Raw genomic sequence first — 16,350 nt, 5'->3', positions numbered from 1 at the left:
AGCGCCCGAAAGGGAAAACCGAGGCGAGGCGAGCCACGCCGCCATTTTGAATCCTCATTCACGGCTGTAATGCAAATTGCTTCCTCCTCGGTATACAAGTGCACTTCCATGGTAGAAACCCCCCCCAAAAAAACCCTACATTTTGCCGCCTATGTAGTCCCCTATTTATACAAAATTGAGTCATTCAGGATTCAGCCATGTTTTTGCTCGCCGTTAGCAACAGTTACAGGTTTTTAGCTTCCTCCTGAAATGTTTTCTTTTATTTCTTCTTCCTCAGGGTAGTAAAACTCGCTTTCGCTGTGAAGACTGTTATCACTATCCATGCTGTAAAATTAATGATATTCTCCTGAGAAATGCTGGCAAAAATTGACGAGATTTTTGATAATCTTATAAATAAGTCTTATTAAAAAAAAAGATAAATGTTGACAAAAAAAATGCTACTATGTTTGTTGTTGTGAACGAGTGAGTCGCCAGAGGTTCGTAACTGGGGTCCGTATCGTAGGATACGGACCCGCTCGCCAGCCAATCAGAGTGCAGGATTTGATGGAAACCGGACCGCGAAAAAAAAAAAAAAAAAAGACGTTACCGTATGTTATATATGAAGGAAAGGAAACGCAGGACCAAACTAATATCAGCGCTCAGCGAGCACTTCGGTGTGATCAGCTGTTCATTTAGCGACAAAATGATAGAACGGTCAGTGCACGCTCAAAGGTAAACCTGCGCATGCGCACACACACACGGACGGACTTCCTCTGTCTGCACATTATTTGCTTTAATCCCCTCAAATGAAATAACTTCCCAGCCACAGAACCAAATGGCCTGATATTTTGTGAGATATTACAGAAATAAACATACATCACAATGGCCACATTTCAGACGGAACTAAATTTCACCGATTTTATAAAATCGAAAGGCCGCCTAGCTTTAACACTTTTTTTTTTTTAATTTCCCAGATAATTCCATTATGTTCCAGAAGAGGAAAACTGTTCGTCCACCTGCCAAGTAATAGGACATGGGTGGATGTTGACACGAAAGTTTATACTATTTCAACAGCCACACACACACACCTTACATCAATAATTGTAGTAAATATTGTTTGTAAATTATTTTCCCATTATATATAAAATTGTACCAAGCCTTTTAGTAAATTCTGTCTCATATATTATATATCGTGTGTGAAAATTTGAATCATGTCCGGATGTTATTTCATAGTTCTGATCGCTTCAGTGTTGTTCTACGAATGTAGAAAATACTGAAAAACCTATGAACGAGTAGAGTAGGGGTGCACAAACTTTTGACTGCTACTGTACTGCAAATAAGAGAATGGTTTTCTTTGATGCTTGCGAATTTGATCCTATGGTGTTTCTGGAGCAAAGTTCAGAACAAAGGTTATCCTGGTCACGGCTGAAGTGGATCTGTGGCTCATCTCATTCTCATTATCTCTAGCTGCTTTATCCTGTTCTACAGGGTCGCAGGCAAGCTGGAGCCTATCCCAGCTGACTACGGGCGAAAGGCGGGGTACACCCTGGACAAGTCGCCAGGTCATCACAGGGCTGACACAGACACAGACAACCATTCACACTCACATTCACACCTACGGTCAATTTAGAGTCACCAGTTAACCTAACCTGCATGTCTTTGGACTGTGGGGGAAACCAGAGCACCCGGAGGAAACCCACGCGGACACGGGGAGAACATGCAAACTCCACACAGAAAGGCCCTCGCCGGCCACGGGGCTCGAACCCAGGACCTTCTTGCTGTGAGGCGACAGCGCTAACCACTACACCACCGTGCCGCCCACATCTGTGGCTCATCTTGGAAAAAAAAAAAATATGAGTGGAAGGCTGGAATAGAGAGTCTATCACAGACCAAAACACACACCTGGGACACTTCACAAGTCTAACTACCGCTGTGTTTTTGGGAAGAAACTCCAGAACATGAGAAACTCCACAGTGACAGTAATCAGGACTCGTGATTGAACCGGACTTACCCTCGAGCACTGATTAATGCACACAACAAATTATTTTTTTCGACAGTGATGTGTGGAAAAGGTGCCAAAATAAAAAGTAAAACCTTGTCAATATTCTGTACTGCATTCATCTCTGCTTTAAATGTTGCAGAACCACAATCAATCAGCATCTATTCAGATTTATTCTATTCACATTCACTGGATATGAGCAATCGTGCGCTCTGATTGGCTACACTACGACTAGGATATCAGCTCATATACTGTGAGTAGAGAAAAACAAAATGGCGGCGCGCATCAAGTCATATCACTTTATCATCAAGTATTTGAAAAAGAAAAAAAAAAAAACCCAGAAATTGATAAAATATAGGTTTGGGTTTTGTTCCCCCCAGTATCTCCTGTTCCACACTCCAGCCCAGTTGGTGGCGGTAATGCACATTTAAGTTGGTTTGCCAACCACCAAAAAAAAAAAACCTAAAGAAGAAGAAAATGGCGGCGCGTGTTGGTGAACCAACAGAGGACAAAATAAAACTCTACTCGAAAACAAAACCACAAAAATACAACCAAAAAAAAAAAAAAGCAACAAAATATGGAATAAAAGATAAACGTATCTTTTATTTTTCAAGAATTATTATCGCATTTTTCACAAATTGCTCCTGTCATTTTGCCGCTTTGTTTGCATTCTAAGCGGAAATGATTTTGTCGGACGTTTTGCGTAAAGTTTTTAATTTATCAAATTTGCAAAAAACAACAATAAAAATGCTCGGTTTCTCAAAATTCAGTGAATGAGTGGAATAACTGTTTTATTCTATCCACAATCTCGTCGTACATGGATTATAGCCGCTATCAGCTCATGTACGATTCGATTTCATGGAATAACTTAAATATCTACATGATTAAGTTTTCAGACACAATTCACAGTCATTTCTGGGAATTTTATCCAGTCAAGCACAACTTCAATTATACATTTAGCTGCGCTTTTGTGTTGGTGTTGTATTGTCCTGCAGTCAAAACAGAGTAGCTTTTGTCCTTCGCCGAAATTCAAAACATAGCAGTCCACATTTTATTCTGCTGAAGTGAATGCAGTTCATCAGGCCATGAATTTCTCATAAATCACACCAAATTCATAAGCAGGCTGTTAGTCAGAGACACAACAAGCCAAAACCGATAACAGACACACAGCAACATTGTTTGCACTAGTGATATGACTGGTTGTATAAGTGCAATAAATTGGCTCACATCTCTACTGGACAAGGCAAAGCCTGTGTACAGCCTGAACACGCCATTTTATACACCATGTAAGGAATAAAACACTTTGGAATGGAACGCTATGGGAAAACAATCAAATCAATCAATCAATTACAGGGTGGTGCGTCACAACTGGACATGACGTGGAATCATCATGTTTCAAGATTAAATATGTTTTATTTCTTCTCATCTCATTATCTCTAGCCGCTTTATCCTTCTACAGGGTCGCAGGCAAGCTGGAGCCTATCCCAGCTGACTACGGGCGAAAGGCGGGGTACACCCTGGACAAGTCGCCAGGTCATCACAGGGCCGACACATAGACACAGACAACCATTCACACTCACATTCACACCTACAGTCAATTTAGAGTCACCAGTTAACCTAACCTGCATGTCTTTGGACTGTGGGGGAAACCGGAGCACCCGGAGGAAACCCACGCGGACACGGGGAGAACATGCAAACTCCACATAGAAAGGCCCTCGCCGGCCCCGGGGCTCGAACCCAGGACCTTCTTGCTGTGAGGCGACAGCGCTAACCACTACACCACCGTGCCGCCCCTTTTATTTCTTCTATATCACAGAAATTTATTAAATAACAAATGTTACGTTTAAGGTTTAAGAGAAAACTCAGCTCCTAGCAATCGTTCCATCACCAGCTTCATCTTTTATTCTCTTTGAACATTAATAATAACAACAAGACGACAGTCATCTATATCCCTCGCCCTATATACCACCTCTATATAGGTGGTAGATATCAAAAGGCACATATACATGACTTAATCAACACATATACCAACTTTCAAGCCCATACCACTCAGTTTTCAAGTTCTGCTCCGGAAACAAAACCGACCCCTAATGGCCCTTTTCCACTACCCTTTTTCAGCTCACTTCAGCTCGCTTCAGCTCACTTCAGCCCGACACGGCTCGCGTTTCGACTACCAAAAACCAGCACGACTCAGCTCGCTTCAGCCCTGCTTAGCCCCTAAAACTCGCACCGTTTTGGAGTGGGGCTGAAGCGAGCCAAAACGAACCGAGTGAGTCTGGGGGCGTGAGCAGACACTCCCCTGTGCACTGATTGGTGAGGAGGAGTGTCCTCACATGCCTACACACGCCCCGCGAGCGCGCTGGGATCTGTAAACACCGCAAACCCAGAAGAAGAAGAATTACGAATTACGAGAATTATGAAGCCTTATGCGCCTCGCCTCATCTATACGCTCTTGCCAGTATCTGTTGGCGTTGTCGGTGACAACAAGCCACAGCACCAAGACCAGCCACACTAACGACTCCATGTCCTCCATGTTTATTGTTTACTATTCGGGTCGTGAGACTACCGCTTAAAAGCTCACTGAATCAGTGACATACAGAGCATCGTGGACGAGTTCGCGGAGCGCAAGGCTCGCCGTATGCCCTTCAAATAATGCGCGCAGTAGGCTATTGATGTTTTATTATGAGCCATGTACAGTATGTCGCCTAATGTTTTTTTGTTTCTGAGTTACATGTTCGTTTGAAGGACTTAATGTACAAAATAACATAGTTGCACCCCGTAGTGTTGAAATTGGTAAACACAGTGCATTCAGTGAGGTTTGCACCGCCCTCCTTTTATTTCTGACTCTTCCTGTCACCGTTGCAACCTCTGAGCGCTCATTCGTATGCCCTTCAAATAATGTGCGCAGTATAGGCTATTGATGTTTTATTATGAGCCATGTACAGTATCCTAATGTTTTTTGTTTCTGAGTTACATGTTCGTTTGAAGGACTTGATGTACTAAATAACATAGTTGCACCCGGTAGTGTTGAAATTGGTAAACACCGCAGTTGCGGACATTTTGTAGCCCAAAATGATGTTATGATAAGCTTTAATAAAATGCCCGGTCATTTGCCCCACCCCCGGCCCGGCTCTGACTTGTTCCGCCACTGTCACTGATGTCACTGTTTGCGCTGCTTAACGACATCACATGACGTCCACCCACTTTCGCTAACTCCACCCAATGTGTCCACCCACTTCCAGCCAGCACGGTTCAGCGCGGTTGTAGTCGAAATGCAACTCCAACAGCCCCGCTCAGCTCAACTCGGCACGGCACGGCTCAGCCGCGTTTGTAGTGGAAAAGCGGCATAAGACTAACCTGAGAGACTAAGTCTGAAATTGTTTCCTTGGAAACATGAAAGGCACATCTACATCACCTTGTTAACATGTATACCAAGTTTCAAATCCGTATCAAGAATAGTTTGGGATATATGCTCCAGAAACCAACATTGCTCTTAGAAACCAAGTCAAAATCTATTTTTTATGTAAACATTTGAAAAATACCTTTTTTTTTTTTCAAAAATCCAAAATAGCAAAAGGCACCAGTTCACATGGTGCTTGATATGTATACAAAGTTTCATGAAGATATCTTCAGTAGTTTTAAAAAGATATGGCCCAGAAACGAAAACGTGACCAGACGGACAGACGGAACCCATTTCTATATCCCCCGCCAAACTTTGTTTGGGCAGGGGATAATAACAAGACCATCAATGACGGCATAGCTCACTCTGGCCCCGTCTAGTCCGGAAGGAACGATTTAAAGTGGGCCACCTTGCGCAATAAATGTTGAAAGCTATGTACACTATATACAAGCTATATACATAGAAGCGATATCCACCCTAGGAATACCAACCTATTTACCAGAAAGAATCCAAAACGGCGAGGAATTGACCGAGAAGAAGCGATTTTTGTTGAACTGCTTAAGATATTAAGGCTTAATTAGTCCATAACATCATTAATAATTGTAATTAAGCAAATCTGGGTAGAAGTTATATGCACCCTACGGTAGGTACCCCTACCTTCATGCCAGAAAGAATCAACATCAGTGAAGAATTGAGGGAGAAGTGATGTGTGGAAACTGCTTATTAGGGATTGATTAATTACTCTACGTCTTCATTATTAATTGCAATTATGCAAATTTGGGTAGAAGCTATATGCACCCCAGGCAGACCTACCTTCCTGCCAACAAGAATAAAAATTGGTGAAGAAGAGAGAGAGAGAAGTGATTTTCGGGCGGCACGGTGGTGTAGTGGTTAGCGCTATCGCCTCACAGCAAGAAGGTCCTGGGTTCGAGCCCCGTGGCCGGCGAGGGCCTTTCTGTGCGGAGTTTGCATGTTCTCCCCGTGTCTGTGTGGGTTTCCTCCGGGTGCTCCGGTTTCCCCCACAGTCCAAAGACATGCAGGTTAGGTTAACTGGTGACTCTAAATTGACCGTAGGTGTGAATGTGAATGGTTGTCTGTGTGTCAGCCCTGTGATGACATGGCGACTTGTCCAGGATGTACCCCGCCTTTCGCCCGTAGTCAGCTGGGATAGGCTCCAGCTTGCCTGCGACCCTGTAGGACAGGATAAAGCAGCTAGAGATAATGAGATGAGATGAGAATGAGAAGTGATTTTCGTAATCACTTCGTTGGACGACGGACAACACACGATGGCATAAACTCGTCACCTGTTGGACGGATGAAATAATAATAAATAAAACAAACAAACGAACAAAAAAAAAAACCAGCTTGTTGTGTAACCTGCTGTGTCCTGAAGACTGGTGGAAAACGTAACATTATATACAGCTTTACCTCTGACACTAGAGACTCCTTCCATAAATCATAAATAAACATCTCTTTACAGAAAACTCCACCATGTCAACGATTCCAAATGTTTTTCAACTTTATTTATATTGTATTTGTTATACAAGCCCCTGATAAAGATATATTACTATAGAAACAATAACATATTACAATTAATCTGGAACTACTCTCTGAGAAGATTAAGCAGCATCTTCTGAGAAATCAGAATTGAAAACTAGACAGATATCATGACTAAAGTCACAGTAATTTGTGCTAGCTGTTACAAACCGGGACGTCTGGACACCGTACCCTATAGATCCAGAACGGTAAGAGATACAGAATGACGCTGAGTGAGGAAAAGTTGTGCCCTACCATACTGAACAAAATTAAAAAAAAACTGATCGAAAAAAAAAAATCATGAAAATTGACATAAGCGATGGAAAAAAAAAAAAAGCCTGTTTTTCCATGGATCATTCCGGATCAGTGATCCGGATCAGCACCAAAAGTCATAGCAATGCAATTCAGCCCAGAGGTATTCTTCATGTGAAATTTGGTTGAAAAATGAGGAAGAAATAGCATCCTAAATAAAACATTAGGAGAATAAGAATAAAGTAGAAACATCCTGAGTGAGAGTAACAATTTGCGCTAGCGCAAATGAATTCAGCAATGTTGTGGTATAATACCAGTGCTAGACAAAACAAAAAGGAATCGAATAGTCATCTGGTCAAATGTAAACGTTTTCGTGTAAAAGAAGAGCATGATGAACTTGCATAAATATCATAATGTCGATTATTTAATTATTCGAATATATAGTTGCGTTAGAAGTGCATAGTATTATGCAGTTTGATCTAGAGCTGTTTTCACTCACAGACTCGCATACTTTTCCATAATTTATTCATAATTTGCAGCACTTTATCCTGACCAGAGACACAGTGCATACAGAGGAAACTGGAGAACCCAGAGGAAACCCAAACAGACTCAGAGAGAACATGCAAAACTTCTTACCGACACCAGGCTCGAACCCGGGACCCTGGAGTTGTGTGCAGAAACACTCTCAACTTAAATCAAACTTAACAGACATTTCAATTGGATTTACACAGGGAGTTTCTAATCTATAGGTAGAACATGACATGTACATATCAAACCTTCACCTGTGACAGAGTGGTCTATATCCAACTGAAGGTTTGTGTTTCAACAAAATGTATCCAAACACACAACTACTGATCACAGAGCACTGATTCAGTCTGAACCCAAAAGATACAAAATAAAACAAAACAAACAAAAAAAAGTGTATAGGAATATGTTGTTGGATGAATTAGAGATATTAAAAGTACAGATGGAGTTAGGATCATGTCTCTTACTTTCTCTCTTCACTCGGATCCTAGCTGTTAACTGATGAGATAGTGTGGAGCTGGAGCAGGTAATCCAGATTAAAGCGAAGAGCAGTGTGTATCCTCCTCTGACTGCCATGATCAGGCTCAACTGAGAAGCAACACACCCTTCATGGCTCTCTTAAACAAATCGCTCACACGTGTGATGAGTCGATTCTTTGAACCGACTCTTTAGAAATGTGACTCAACTCTTCTAAAGAGCTGTAATGAATCCTTTTGCTGAAAAGGCATCAGTGTTCTGTATTAATGAATGAATTAACATCTCAACTGTTTGACACAGTATAATAATAATAATAATAATAATAATAACTCATTATTAAATTACACTATTATTTTATTCACTGTTAGAATCAGAATCGGGCGGCACGGTGGTGTAGTGGTTAGCGCTGTCGCCTCACAGCAAGAAGGTCCTGGGTTCGAGCCCCGGGGTCGGCGAGGGCCTTTCTGTGTGGAGTTTGCATGTTCTCCCCGTGTCCGCGTGGGTTTCCTCCGGGTGCTCCGGTTTCCCCCACAGTCCAAAGACATGCAGGTTAGGTTAACTGGTGACTCTAAATTGACCGTAGGTGTGAATGTGAGTGTGAATGGTTGTCTGTGTCTATGTGTCAGCCCTGTGATGACCTGGTGACTTGTCCAGGGTGTACCCCGCCTTTCACCCGTAGTCAGCTGGGATAGGCTCCAGCTTGCCTGCGACCCTGTAGAAGGATAAAGCGGCTAGAGATGATGAGATGAGATGAGAATCAGAATCAGAATCACTTTTATTGCCAGGTATGTGGACACACACGAGGAATTTGACTCTGGTATCACTTAGCTCTCATAGTACAAAACAGATAAAAAGTGTATAGACAAAACAAACAAACAAACAAACAAAAAAATGAAAAAAAAAATGCCGCCCAGAAGGGATGTCAGTTTTCCAAAGGGGTTTTCTCAGCCATTTAGTACACTTTCTAATGCTGGGATCAGACATGATACTTTTCTTTCATGATGGTCACTATTGGGGAAGCCATGGCCTAATGGTTAGAGATGCCACTTTGGGACCAAAAGGTTGCTGGTTTGAGTCCCTGGACCAGCAGGAATGGTTGAAGTACTCTTGAGCAAGGCACCTAAACCCCTAACTAGTCCCCAGGCTGCTCTGGTAATGTTGTGTGTCTGCTATGTAAGAGTGTCTGCTAAATACCATGAATGTAATGGAACTTGGCGGCACGGTGGTGTAGTGGTTAGCGCTGTCGCCTCACAGCAAGAAGGTCCTGGGTTCGAGCCCCGGGGCCGGCGAGGGCCTTTCTGTGTGGAGTTTGCATGTTCTCCCCGTGTCCGCGTGGGTTTCCTCCGGGTGCTCCGGTTTCCCCCACAGTCCAAAGACATGCAGGTTAGGTTAACTGGTGACTCTAAATTGACCGTAGGTGTGAATGTGAGTGTGAATGGTTGTCTGTGTCTATGTGTCAGCCCTGTGATGACCTGGCGACTTGTCCAGGGTGTACCCCGCCTTTCGCCCGTAGTCAGCTGGAATAGGCTCCAGCTTGCCTGCGACCCTGTAGAAGGATAAAGCGGCTAGAGATAATGAGATGAGATGAGATGAGATGACATGTTGAATGGGGTGGCACGGTGGTGTAGTGGTTAGCACTGTCGCCTCACAGCAAGAAGGTCCGGGTTCAAGCCCCGTGGCCGGTGAGGGCCTTTCTGTGTGGAGTTTGCATGTTCTCCCCGTGTCCGCGTGGGTTTCCTCCGGGTGCTCCGGTTTCCCCCACAGTCCAAAGACATGCAGGTTAGGTTAACTGGTGACTCTAAATTGACCGTAGGTGTATATGGTTGTCTGTGTCTATGTGTCAGCCCTGTGATGACCTGGCGACTTGTCCAGGGTGTACCCCGCCTTTCGCCCATAGTCAGCTGGGATAGGCTCCAGCTTGCCTGCGACCCTGTAGAACAGGATAAAGTGGCTACAGATAATGAGATGAGATGAGATGAATGGGGTGGCATGGTGGTGTAGTGGTTAGCACTGTCGCCTCACAGCAAGAAGGTTCTGGGTTCGAGCCCAGCAGCTGACGGGGGCCTTTCTGTGTGGACTTTGCATGTTCTCCCCGTGTCCGCGTGGGTTTCCTCTGGGTGCTCCGGTTTCCCCCACAGTCCGCAGACATGCAGGTGAGGCTAATTGGTGGCTCTTAATTGACCATAGGTGTGAATGTGAATGGTTGTTTGTCTCTGTTTCAGCCCTGCGATGACCTCGCGACTTGTCCAGGGTGTACCCTGCCTCTCGTTCATAGTCAGCTGGGATAGGCTCCAGCTTGCCCGCGACCCTGTAGAACAGGATAAAGCGGCTACAGATAATGGATGGATGGATGGATGGATGGACATGTTGAATGGGGTGGCACGGTGGTGTAGTGGTTAGCGCTGTCACCTCACCGCAAGAAGGCTCTGGGTTCGAGCCCAGTGGCCGACGGGGGCCTTTCTGTGTGGAGTTTGCATGTTCTCCCCGTGTCTGCGTCGGTTTCCTCCAGGTTCTCCAGTTTCCCCCACAGTCCAAAGACGTGCGGCTAGGTTAACATGAGGCAGTCTTGGGCTGAAGTGCCCTTGAGCAAAGCACCTAACCCCCAACTGCTTCCCGGGCGCTGTAGCATGGCTGCCTACTGCTCTGGGTATGTGCGTGTGTGCTCATTGCTCACTTGTGTGTGTGCATGCGTGTGTTCAGATGGGTTAAATGCAGAGGATGAATTTCACTGTGCTTGAGTGTACATGTGACAAATAGAGGCTTCTTCTTCTTCTGAAGGTCAAATCATTCAGAGATCGCGATTTCAACAAATCCTGATGATGCCACTTGTAACCAGGAACCCAAGAGAGAAAAATTGGCCTGTGATCTCAGTTCCAGTGATATGAGCCAATCATGGGTCAGCGTGTGGGCAGATAGGGCTTTCCTCCGAGTGTGTTATTCCGCCCCGTGATGCTGTATGAGCAGCAGTTAGAAAAGATGCCTTCGGGTGGTGTCTCAGAAGAAGCACATGATAGCCTTCACCCTCCCTGGTTGATAATTGGCGTGTGATAGGGGAGAGCTGTCTCGTGGGTGGAGGAATTGGACATGACTAAGTTGGGGAGAAAATTCAGGAGTAAATAAATAAATAAATAGCCTACAGCATCAACTATCAAATTAACACCGAAATCACTAAGCACATCAGAAACATTTCAGATTTTATTTTTATTGTGTACTGCAATTCAAGTAGAGGGTTCTTTAAAACCAAGAAGTGAGAAAGTTTGGCAGAGAGTCATTGAAGATCCGAAAGAGTCGGTTCATTTTGATGAACCGATTCACAAATGATTCACTTTTTTTTACCCTCTGTTTCATGCAAACGAGATACAAACTTGTGGGACTGAAGATCATGCTTTGCATTTTGGTGAGCAGCCGAATTCTAACCAGATAAACTGAGGACTGCACTACAGGTTCCAGTATAGGTGTTAATATTTGTGTGGTGTTCATATTTTGTTCCTCAGCCAGTGTTGGTGGGTCTGGTGGACCAGCTGCATTTTTGGTGCTTTAAATTCAACACAATCAAACAATTTTACATTAAATACTTAACAGATGTTTACTTCATCCCAATTACAAGCGACATAAACAGAATATATGGTTAATATTTGCCCTTTACCTTTGTTAGATTACATTTATTTAAAAAAAGAAAGTGCTATTTGTTTTTTGTTTGTTTTTTAATAAAATGTAATTTTACAAAAAGAAAATCAATTACAGTCAAGATATGAGTGGGGAAAAAAGATGTTGGTCTTCAAATTTACAAATGAAGCAAGGTTTTTCATAACAACTGACTTTTTTTTGGCGGCACGGTGGTGTAGTGGTTAGCACGGTTGCCTCACAGCAAGAAGGTTCTGGGTTTGAACCCAGTAGCCAGTGAGGGCCTTTCTGTGTGGGTTTCCTCTGGGTGCTCCGGTTTCCCCCACAATCCAAAGACATGCAGTAAGATTGATGTGGGGCGGCCTTGGGCTGAGGTGCCTTTGAGCAAGGTACCGAACCCCTGACTGCTCCCCGGGCGCTCTGGTGTGGCTGCCCACTGCTCTGGGTGTGTGCACGTGTGTGCACGTGTGTTCACTGCTTCAGATGGGTTAAATGCAGAGGATGAATTTCACTGTGCTTGAAGTGTGCATGTGACGAATAAAGGTTTCTTCTTATTATTTCTTTGAATTTCATTAGAAATTTAAGAAGAAGAAACCTTTATTTGTCACATGCACATTTCAAGCACAGTGAAATCCTCTGCATTTAACCCATCTGAAGCAGTGAACACACCCAGAGCAGTGGGCAGCCACACTAGAGCGTCTGGGGAGCAGTCAGGGGTTCGGTACCTTGCTCAAAGGCACTTCAGCCCAAGGCCGCCCCACGTCAACCTAACCGCATGTTTTTGGACTGTGGGGGAAAGCGGAGCACTCGGAGGAAACCCACACAGACACGGGGAGAACATGCAAACTCCACACAAGAACGCCCTCGCCGGCCACTGTGAACATGCAAACTCCACACACACACACACACACACACACACACAGAGTGCATGCAAAGATTTATAGCAATGTCTTAAAAGGGGGGGGGATGCAATACTCTGATAAATACTGAATACAGTGCTATTATAACTTCAATTATTAAACTAAGACTGAGGTTACAAGTGGAAAAGGACAATATTAATCATTGAGTACACATCTATTATTATTATTATTATCTCATCTCATTATCTCTAGCCGCTTTATCCTGTTCTACAGGGTCGCAGGCAAGCTGGAGTCTATCCCAGCTGACTACGGGCGAAAGGCGTGGTACATCCTGGACAAGTCGCCATGTCATCACAGGGCTGACACATAGACACAGACAACCATTCACACTCACATTCACACCTACGGTCAATTTAGAGTCACCAGTTAACCTAACCTGCATGTCTTTGGACTGTGGGGGAAACCAGAGCACCCGGGGGAAACTCACGCAGACACTGGGAGAACATGCAAACTCTATACAGGAACGCCCTCGCCGGCCGCCGTGAACATGCAAACTACACACACACACACACACACACGCACACACACACAGTGCATGCAAAGATTTATAGCAATGTCTTAAAAGGGGGAGGGATGCAATACTCTGATAAATACTGAATACAGTGCTATTATAACTTCAATTATTAAACTAAGACTGAGGTTACAAGTGGAAAAGGACAATATTAATCATTGAGTACACATCTATTATTATTATTATCTCATCTCATTATCTCTAGCCGCTTTATCCTGTTCTACAGGGTCGCAGGCAAGCTGGAGTCTATCCCAGCTGACTACGGGCGAAAGGCGTGGTACATCCTGGACAAGTCGCCATGTCATCACAGGGCTGACACATAGACACAGACAACCATTCACACTCACATTCACACCTACGGTCAATTTAGAGTCACCAGTTAACCTAACCTGCATGTCTTTGGACTGTGGGGGAAACCAGAGCACCCGGGGGAAACTCACGCAGACACTGGGAGAACATGCAAACTCTATACAGGAACGCCCTCGCCGGCCGCCGTGAACATGCAAACTACACACACACACACACACACACACACACACACACACACACACACACAGTGCATGCAAAGATTTATAGCAATGTCTTAAAAGGGGGAGGGATGCAATACTCTGATAAATACTGAATACAGTGCTATTATAACTTCAATTATTAAACTAAGACTGAGGTTACAAGTGGAAAAGGACAATATTAATCATTGAGTACACATCTATTATTATTATTATCTCATCTCATTATCTCTAGCCGCTTTATCCTGTTCTACAGGGTCGCAGGCAAGCTGGAGTCTATCCCAGCTGACTACGGGCGAAAGGCGTGGTACATCCTGGACAAGTCGCCATGTCATCACAGGGCTGACACATAGACACAGACAACCATTCACACTCACATTCACACCTACGGTCAATTTAGAGTCACCAGTTAACCTAACCTGCATGTCTTTGGACTGTGGGGGAAACCAGAGCACCTGGAGGAAACCCACACGGACACGGGGAGAACATGCAAACTCCACACAGAAAGGCCCTCGCCAGCCACGGGGCTCGAATCCGGACCTTCTTGCTGTGAGGCGACCGTGCTAACCACTACACCACCATGCCGCCCATTCAGTTCAGTTTACACAACACAAGCTGAACACATACAGTAACCACTGTCAAGGCCTCTGCATGCTCGTGCGACAAGGCTTTCGCAGATAGCTTTTCGCAGGCAGTTGTAATTTATCGTTGAGCGGGGGAATAGGCGTGCGCGATGTTATTCACCGGCACAACGCAAGGGGGCGCGAAGTCGCTAGGAGTAGTTGGTGGGTGTGGTTAGTGGAGTGTTTATCCTCCGGTTACTTATAATGACTAGAACTTTTTTTTTTATAATGACTAGAACTGGAGTTGTATAGATGTACGTACTTCCTCACTTCCTCAATCAACCGCTCTTCATGCTGCTCCATCTTCGCTCGTGTTTTTAAAAATGCTGGTCGTGAAAACAAAACAAACCGGGAAAGTAGGGAAGCGGAAGTGCGTGTACAGTGGGTAGAGTGGACCAATCAGAGCCCTCTTGTCTGCGAGGCTTCTGCGGTGGTCACAATTTTTGGGAGGTGCGTGCAGAGCGTCTGCGAAGGTGGGGGGGCTACGCAGACACTGTCTGCGACACCGTCTGCGAGGACTGGGTTGTCAGCATAAATTGGCCTTCAGTCTATACAACACATCATCCCCCTGCTCGTCTTTGTTTTGGGACTGGCTGATGCTCCATCTCATCCTCTTCTTCAAAGTCACTGTCAGACTCTGAATTTTCGGAAATGTGATCCTCACGTTCTGAAACGTCTTCCTCTACATCATCATCAAAAGCTTCTCTCTCTTCCAAAATCATTTGCAAGTCCATCTGAGCAGAGAATCTTTTGGCCATCTTGATCAGTTGTGATAAGGAGCCACATTGGAAAAGCTGTATTTATTGTGTCCCACCCCCAATTTATGGGAACGTCTGTCTTGGTTCTCGCAAGACAGAGGGTAAAATGTTTAGGAATGTGAGCGCAGACGGTTGTCGGTGCTTGAACGGCAGGGGCAGAAACACAAAACTCACACACATACACACACTAACAGCAGGCCCAGACAGGAGGAGGGCAGAGTGAAGGTACACACTTTTATTAGCCCCGGGTACAATGAGTCAGTGAGCCAAGGCCAATGAGTCTGAGTTTGAAAAAAATAATTAATCGTATCATTGTTCCTTTGATAAAAAATAAAAACAGGTCCCACAGATCCAAACACCACACAAGGGTTAATATCAGGATACATGCACAGATAATATATACGTTAACATCAGGATAAACCACACATCTGTATCAGGACTGTGTTGAATCAGTTTATTAAGCAAACATTTATTATTTTTTCAATCAGATGGAATAGTCATGATAAACAAAGGCTTCCTGTATTTCCGACCCTGAAACTAATGGTGCAAAGACACAATGTGCGCATTGTCTCAGGCACAATGACATCTTTGCGGGCTTCCTGATATTAATCTTTCACCCCGGTTAAATCAGAGGAACACAGAATGAAACTGATCTACTGTGGGAAGGACAGAGAAAGACAAAGAGATGTGTGTTTGATGTCCTGAGGAATGGAATAGTCAAAAACTGTGGACAGGGGGTGAAAACTTTTGCGTCATAATAACTCCGGTCAATGACTCACACAACGTCTTCTTTTAAAGAAAGTACAACTTTATTCATCACACACTTGTGAAATTTCCTATCTGCATTTAACCCATCTTAAGCAGTGAACACACACATTCACAATGAGCACACACACACAGAGCAGTGGGCAGCCATGCTGACAGCGCCCGGGGAGCAGTTGGGAGTTAGGTGCCTCGCTCAAGGGCACCTCAGCCCAAGGCCGTCCCATATTAATCTTAACCGTATGTCTTTGGACTGTGGGGGAAACCGGAGCAAACCCACGCAGACATGGGGAGAACATGCAAACTCCACACAGAAAGGCCCTCATCGGCTGCTGGGTTCGAACCCAGAACCTTCTTGCTGTGAGGCGACCGTGCTAACCACTTACACCACCGTGCCACCCAAATAAGGGGGAAACTCTCTCTCTCTCTCTCAGATCACTGTTCACTTCAATTAAAATTAGACTCCTGTTACATCTAC

General features: G+C 44.5%; 1 protein-coding gene across 1 annotated transcript in view; it reads right to left on the bottom strand.

Moving 5' to 3' along the window:
• The window catches only part of LOC132888339 (semaphorin-7A), a 108,135-nt gene that overhangs the window by 64,532 nt on the left and 27,253 nt on the right, over window positions 1–16,350 (bottom strand). Inside the window, exon 2 of the mRNA XM_060924395.1 lies at window positions 8,159–8,279. Within this exon, the coding sequence (XP_060780378.1) occupies window positions 8,159–8,279 (121 nt within the window). The remainder of the gene's footprint in view (window positions 1–8,158; window positions 8,280–16,350) is intronic.

Source organism: Neoarius graeffei, chromosome 6 (assembly GCF_027579695.1).
Source record: "Neoarius graeffei isolate fNeoGra1 chromosome 6, fNeoGra1.pri, whole genome shotgun sequence".
NCBI classification, from domain to species: Eukaryota; Metazoa; Chordata; class Actinopteri; order Siluriformes; family Ariidae; genus Neoarius; species Neoarius graeffei.
The sequence above is the reverse complement of the archived record's forward strand: the minus strand, read 5'-3'. Positions and strand labels throughout refer to the sequence as shown.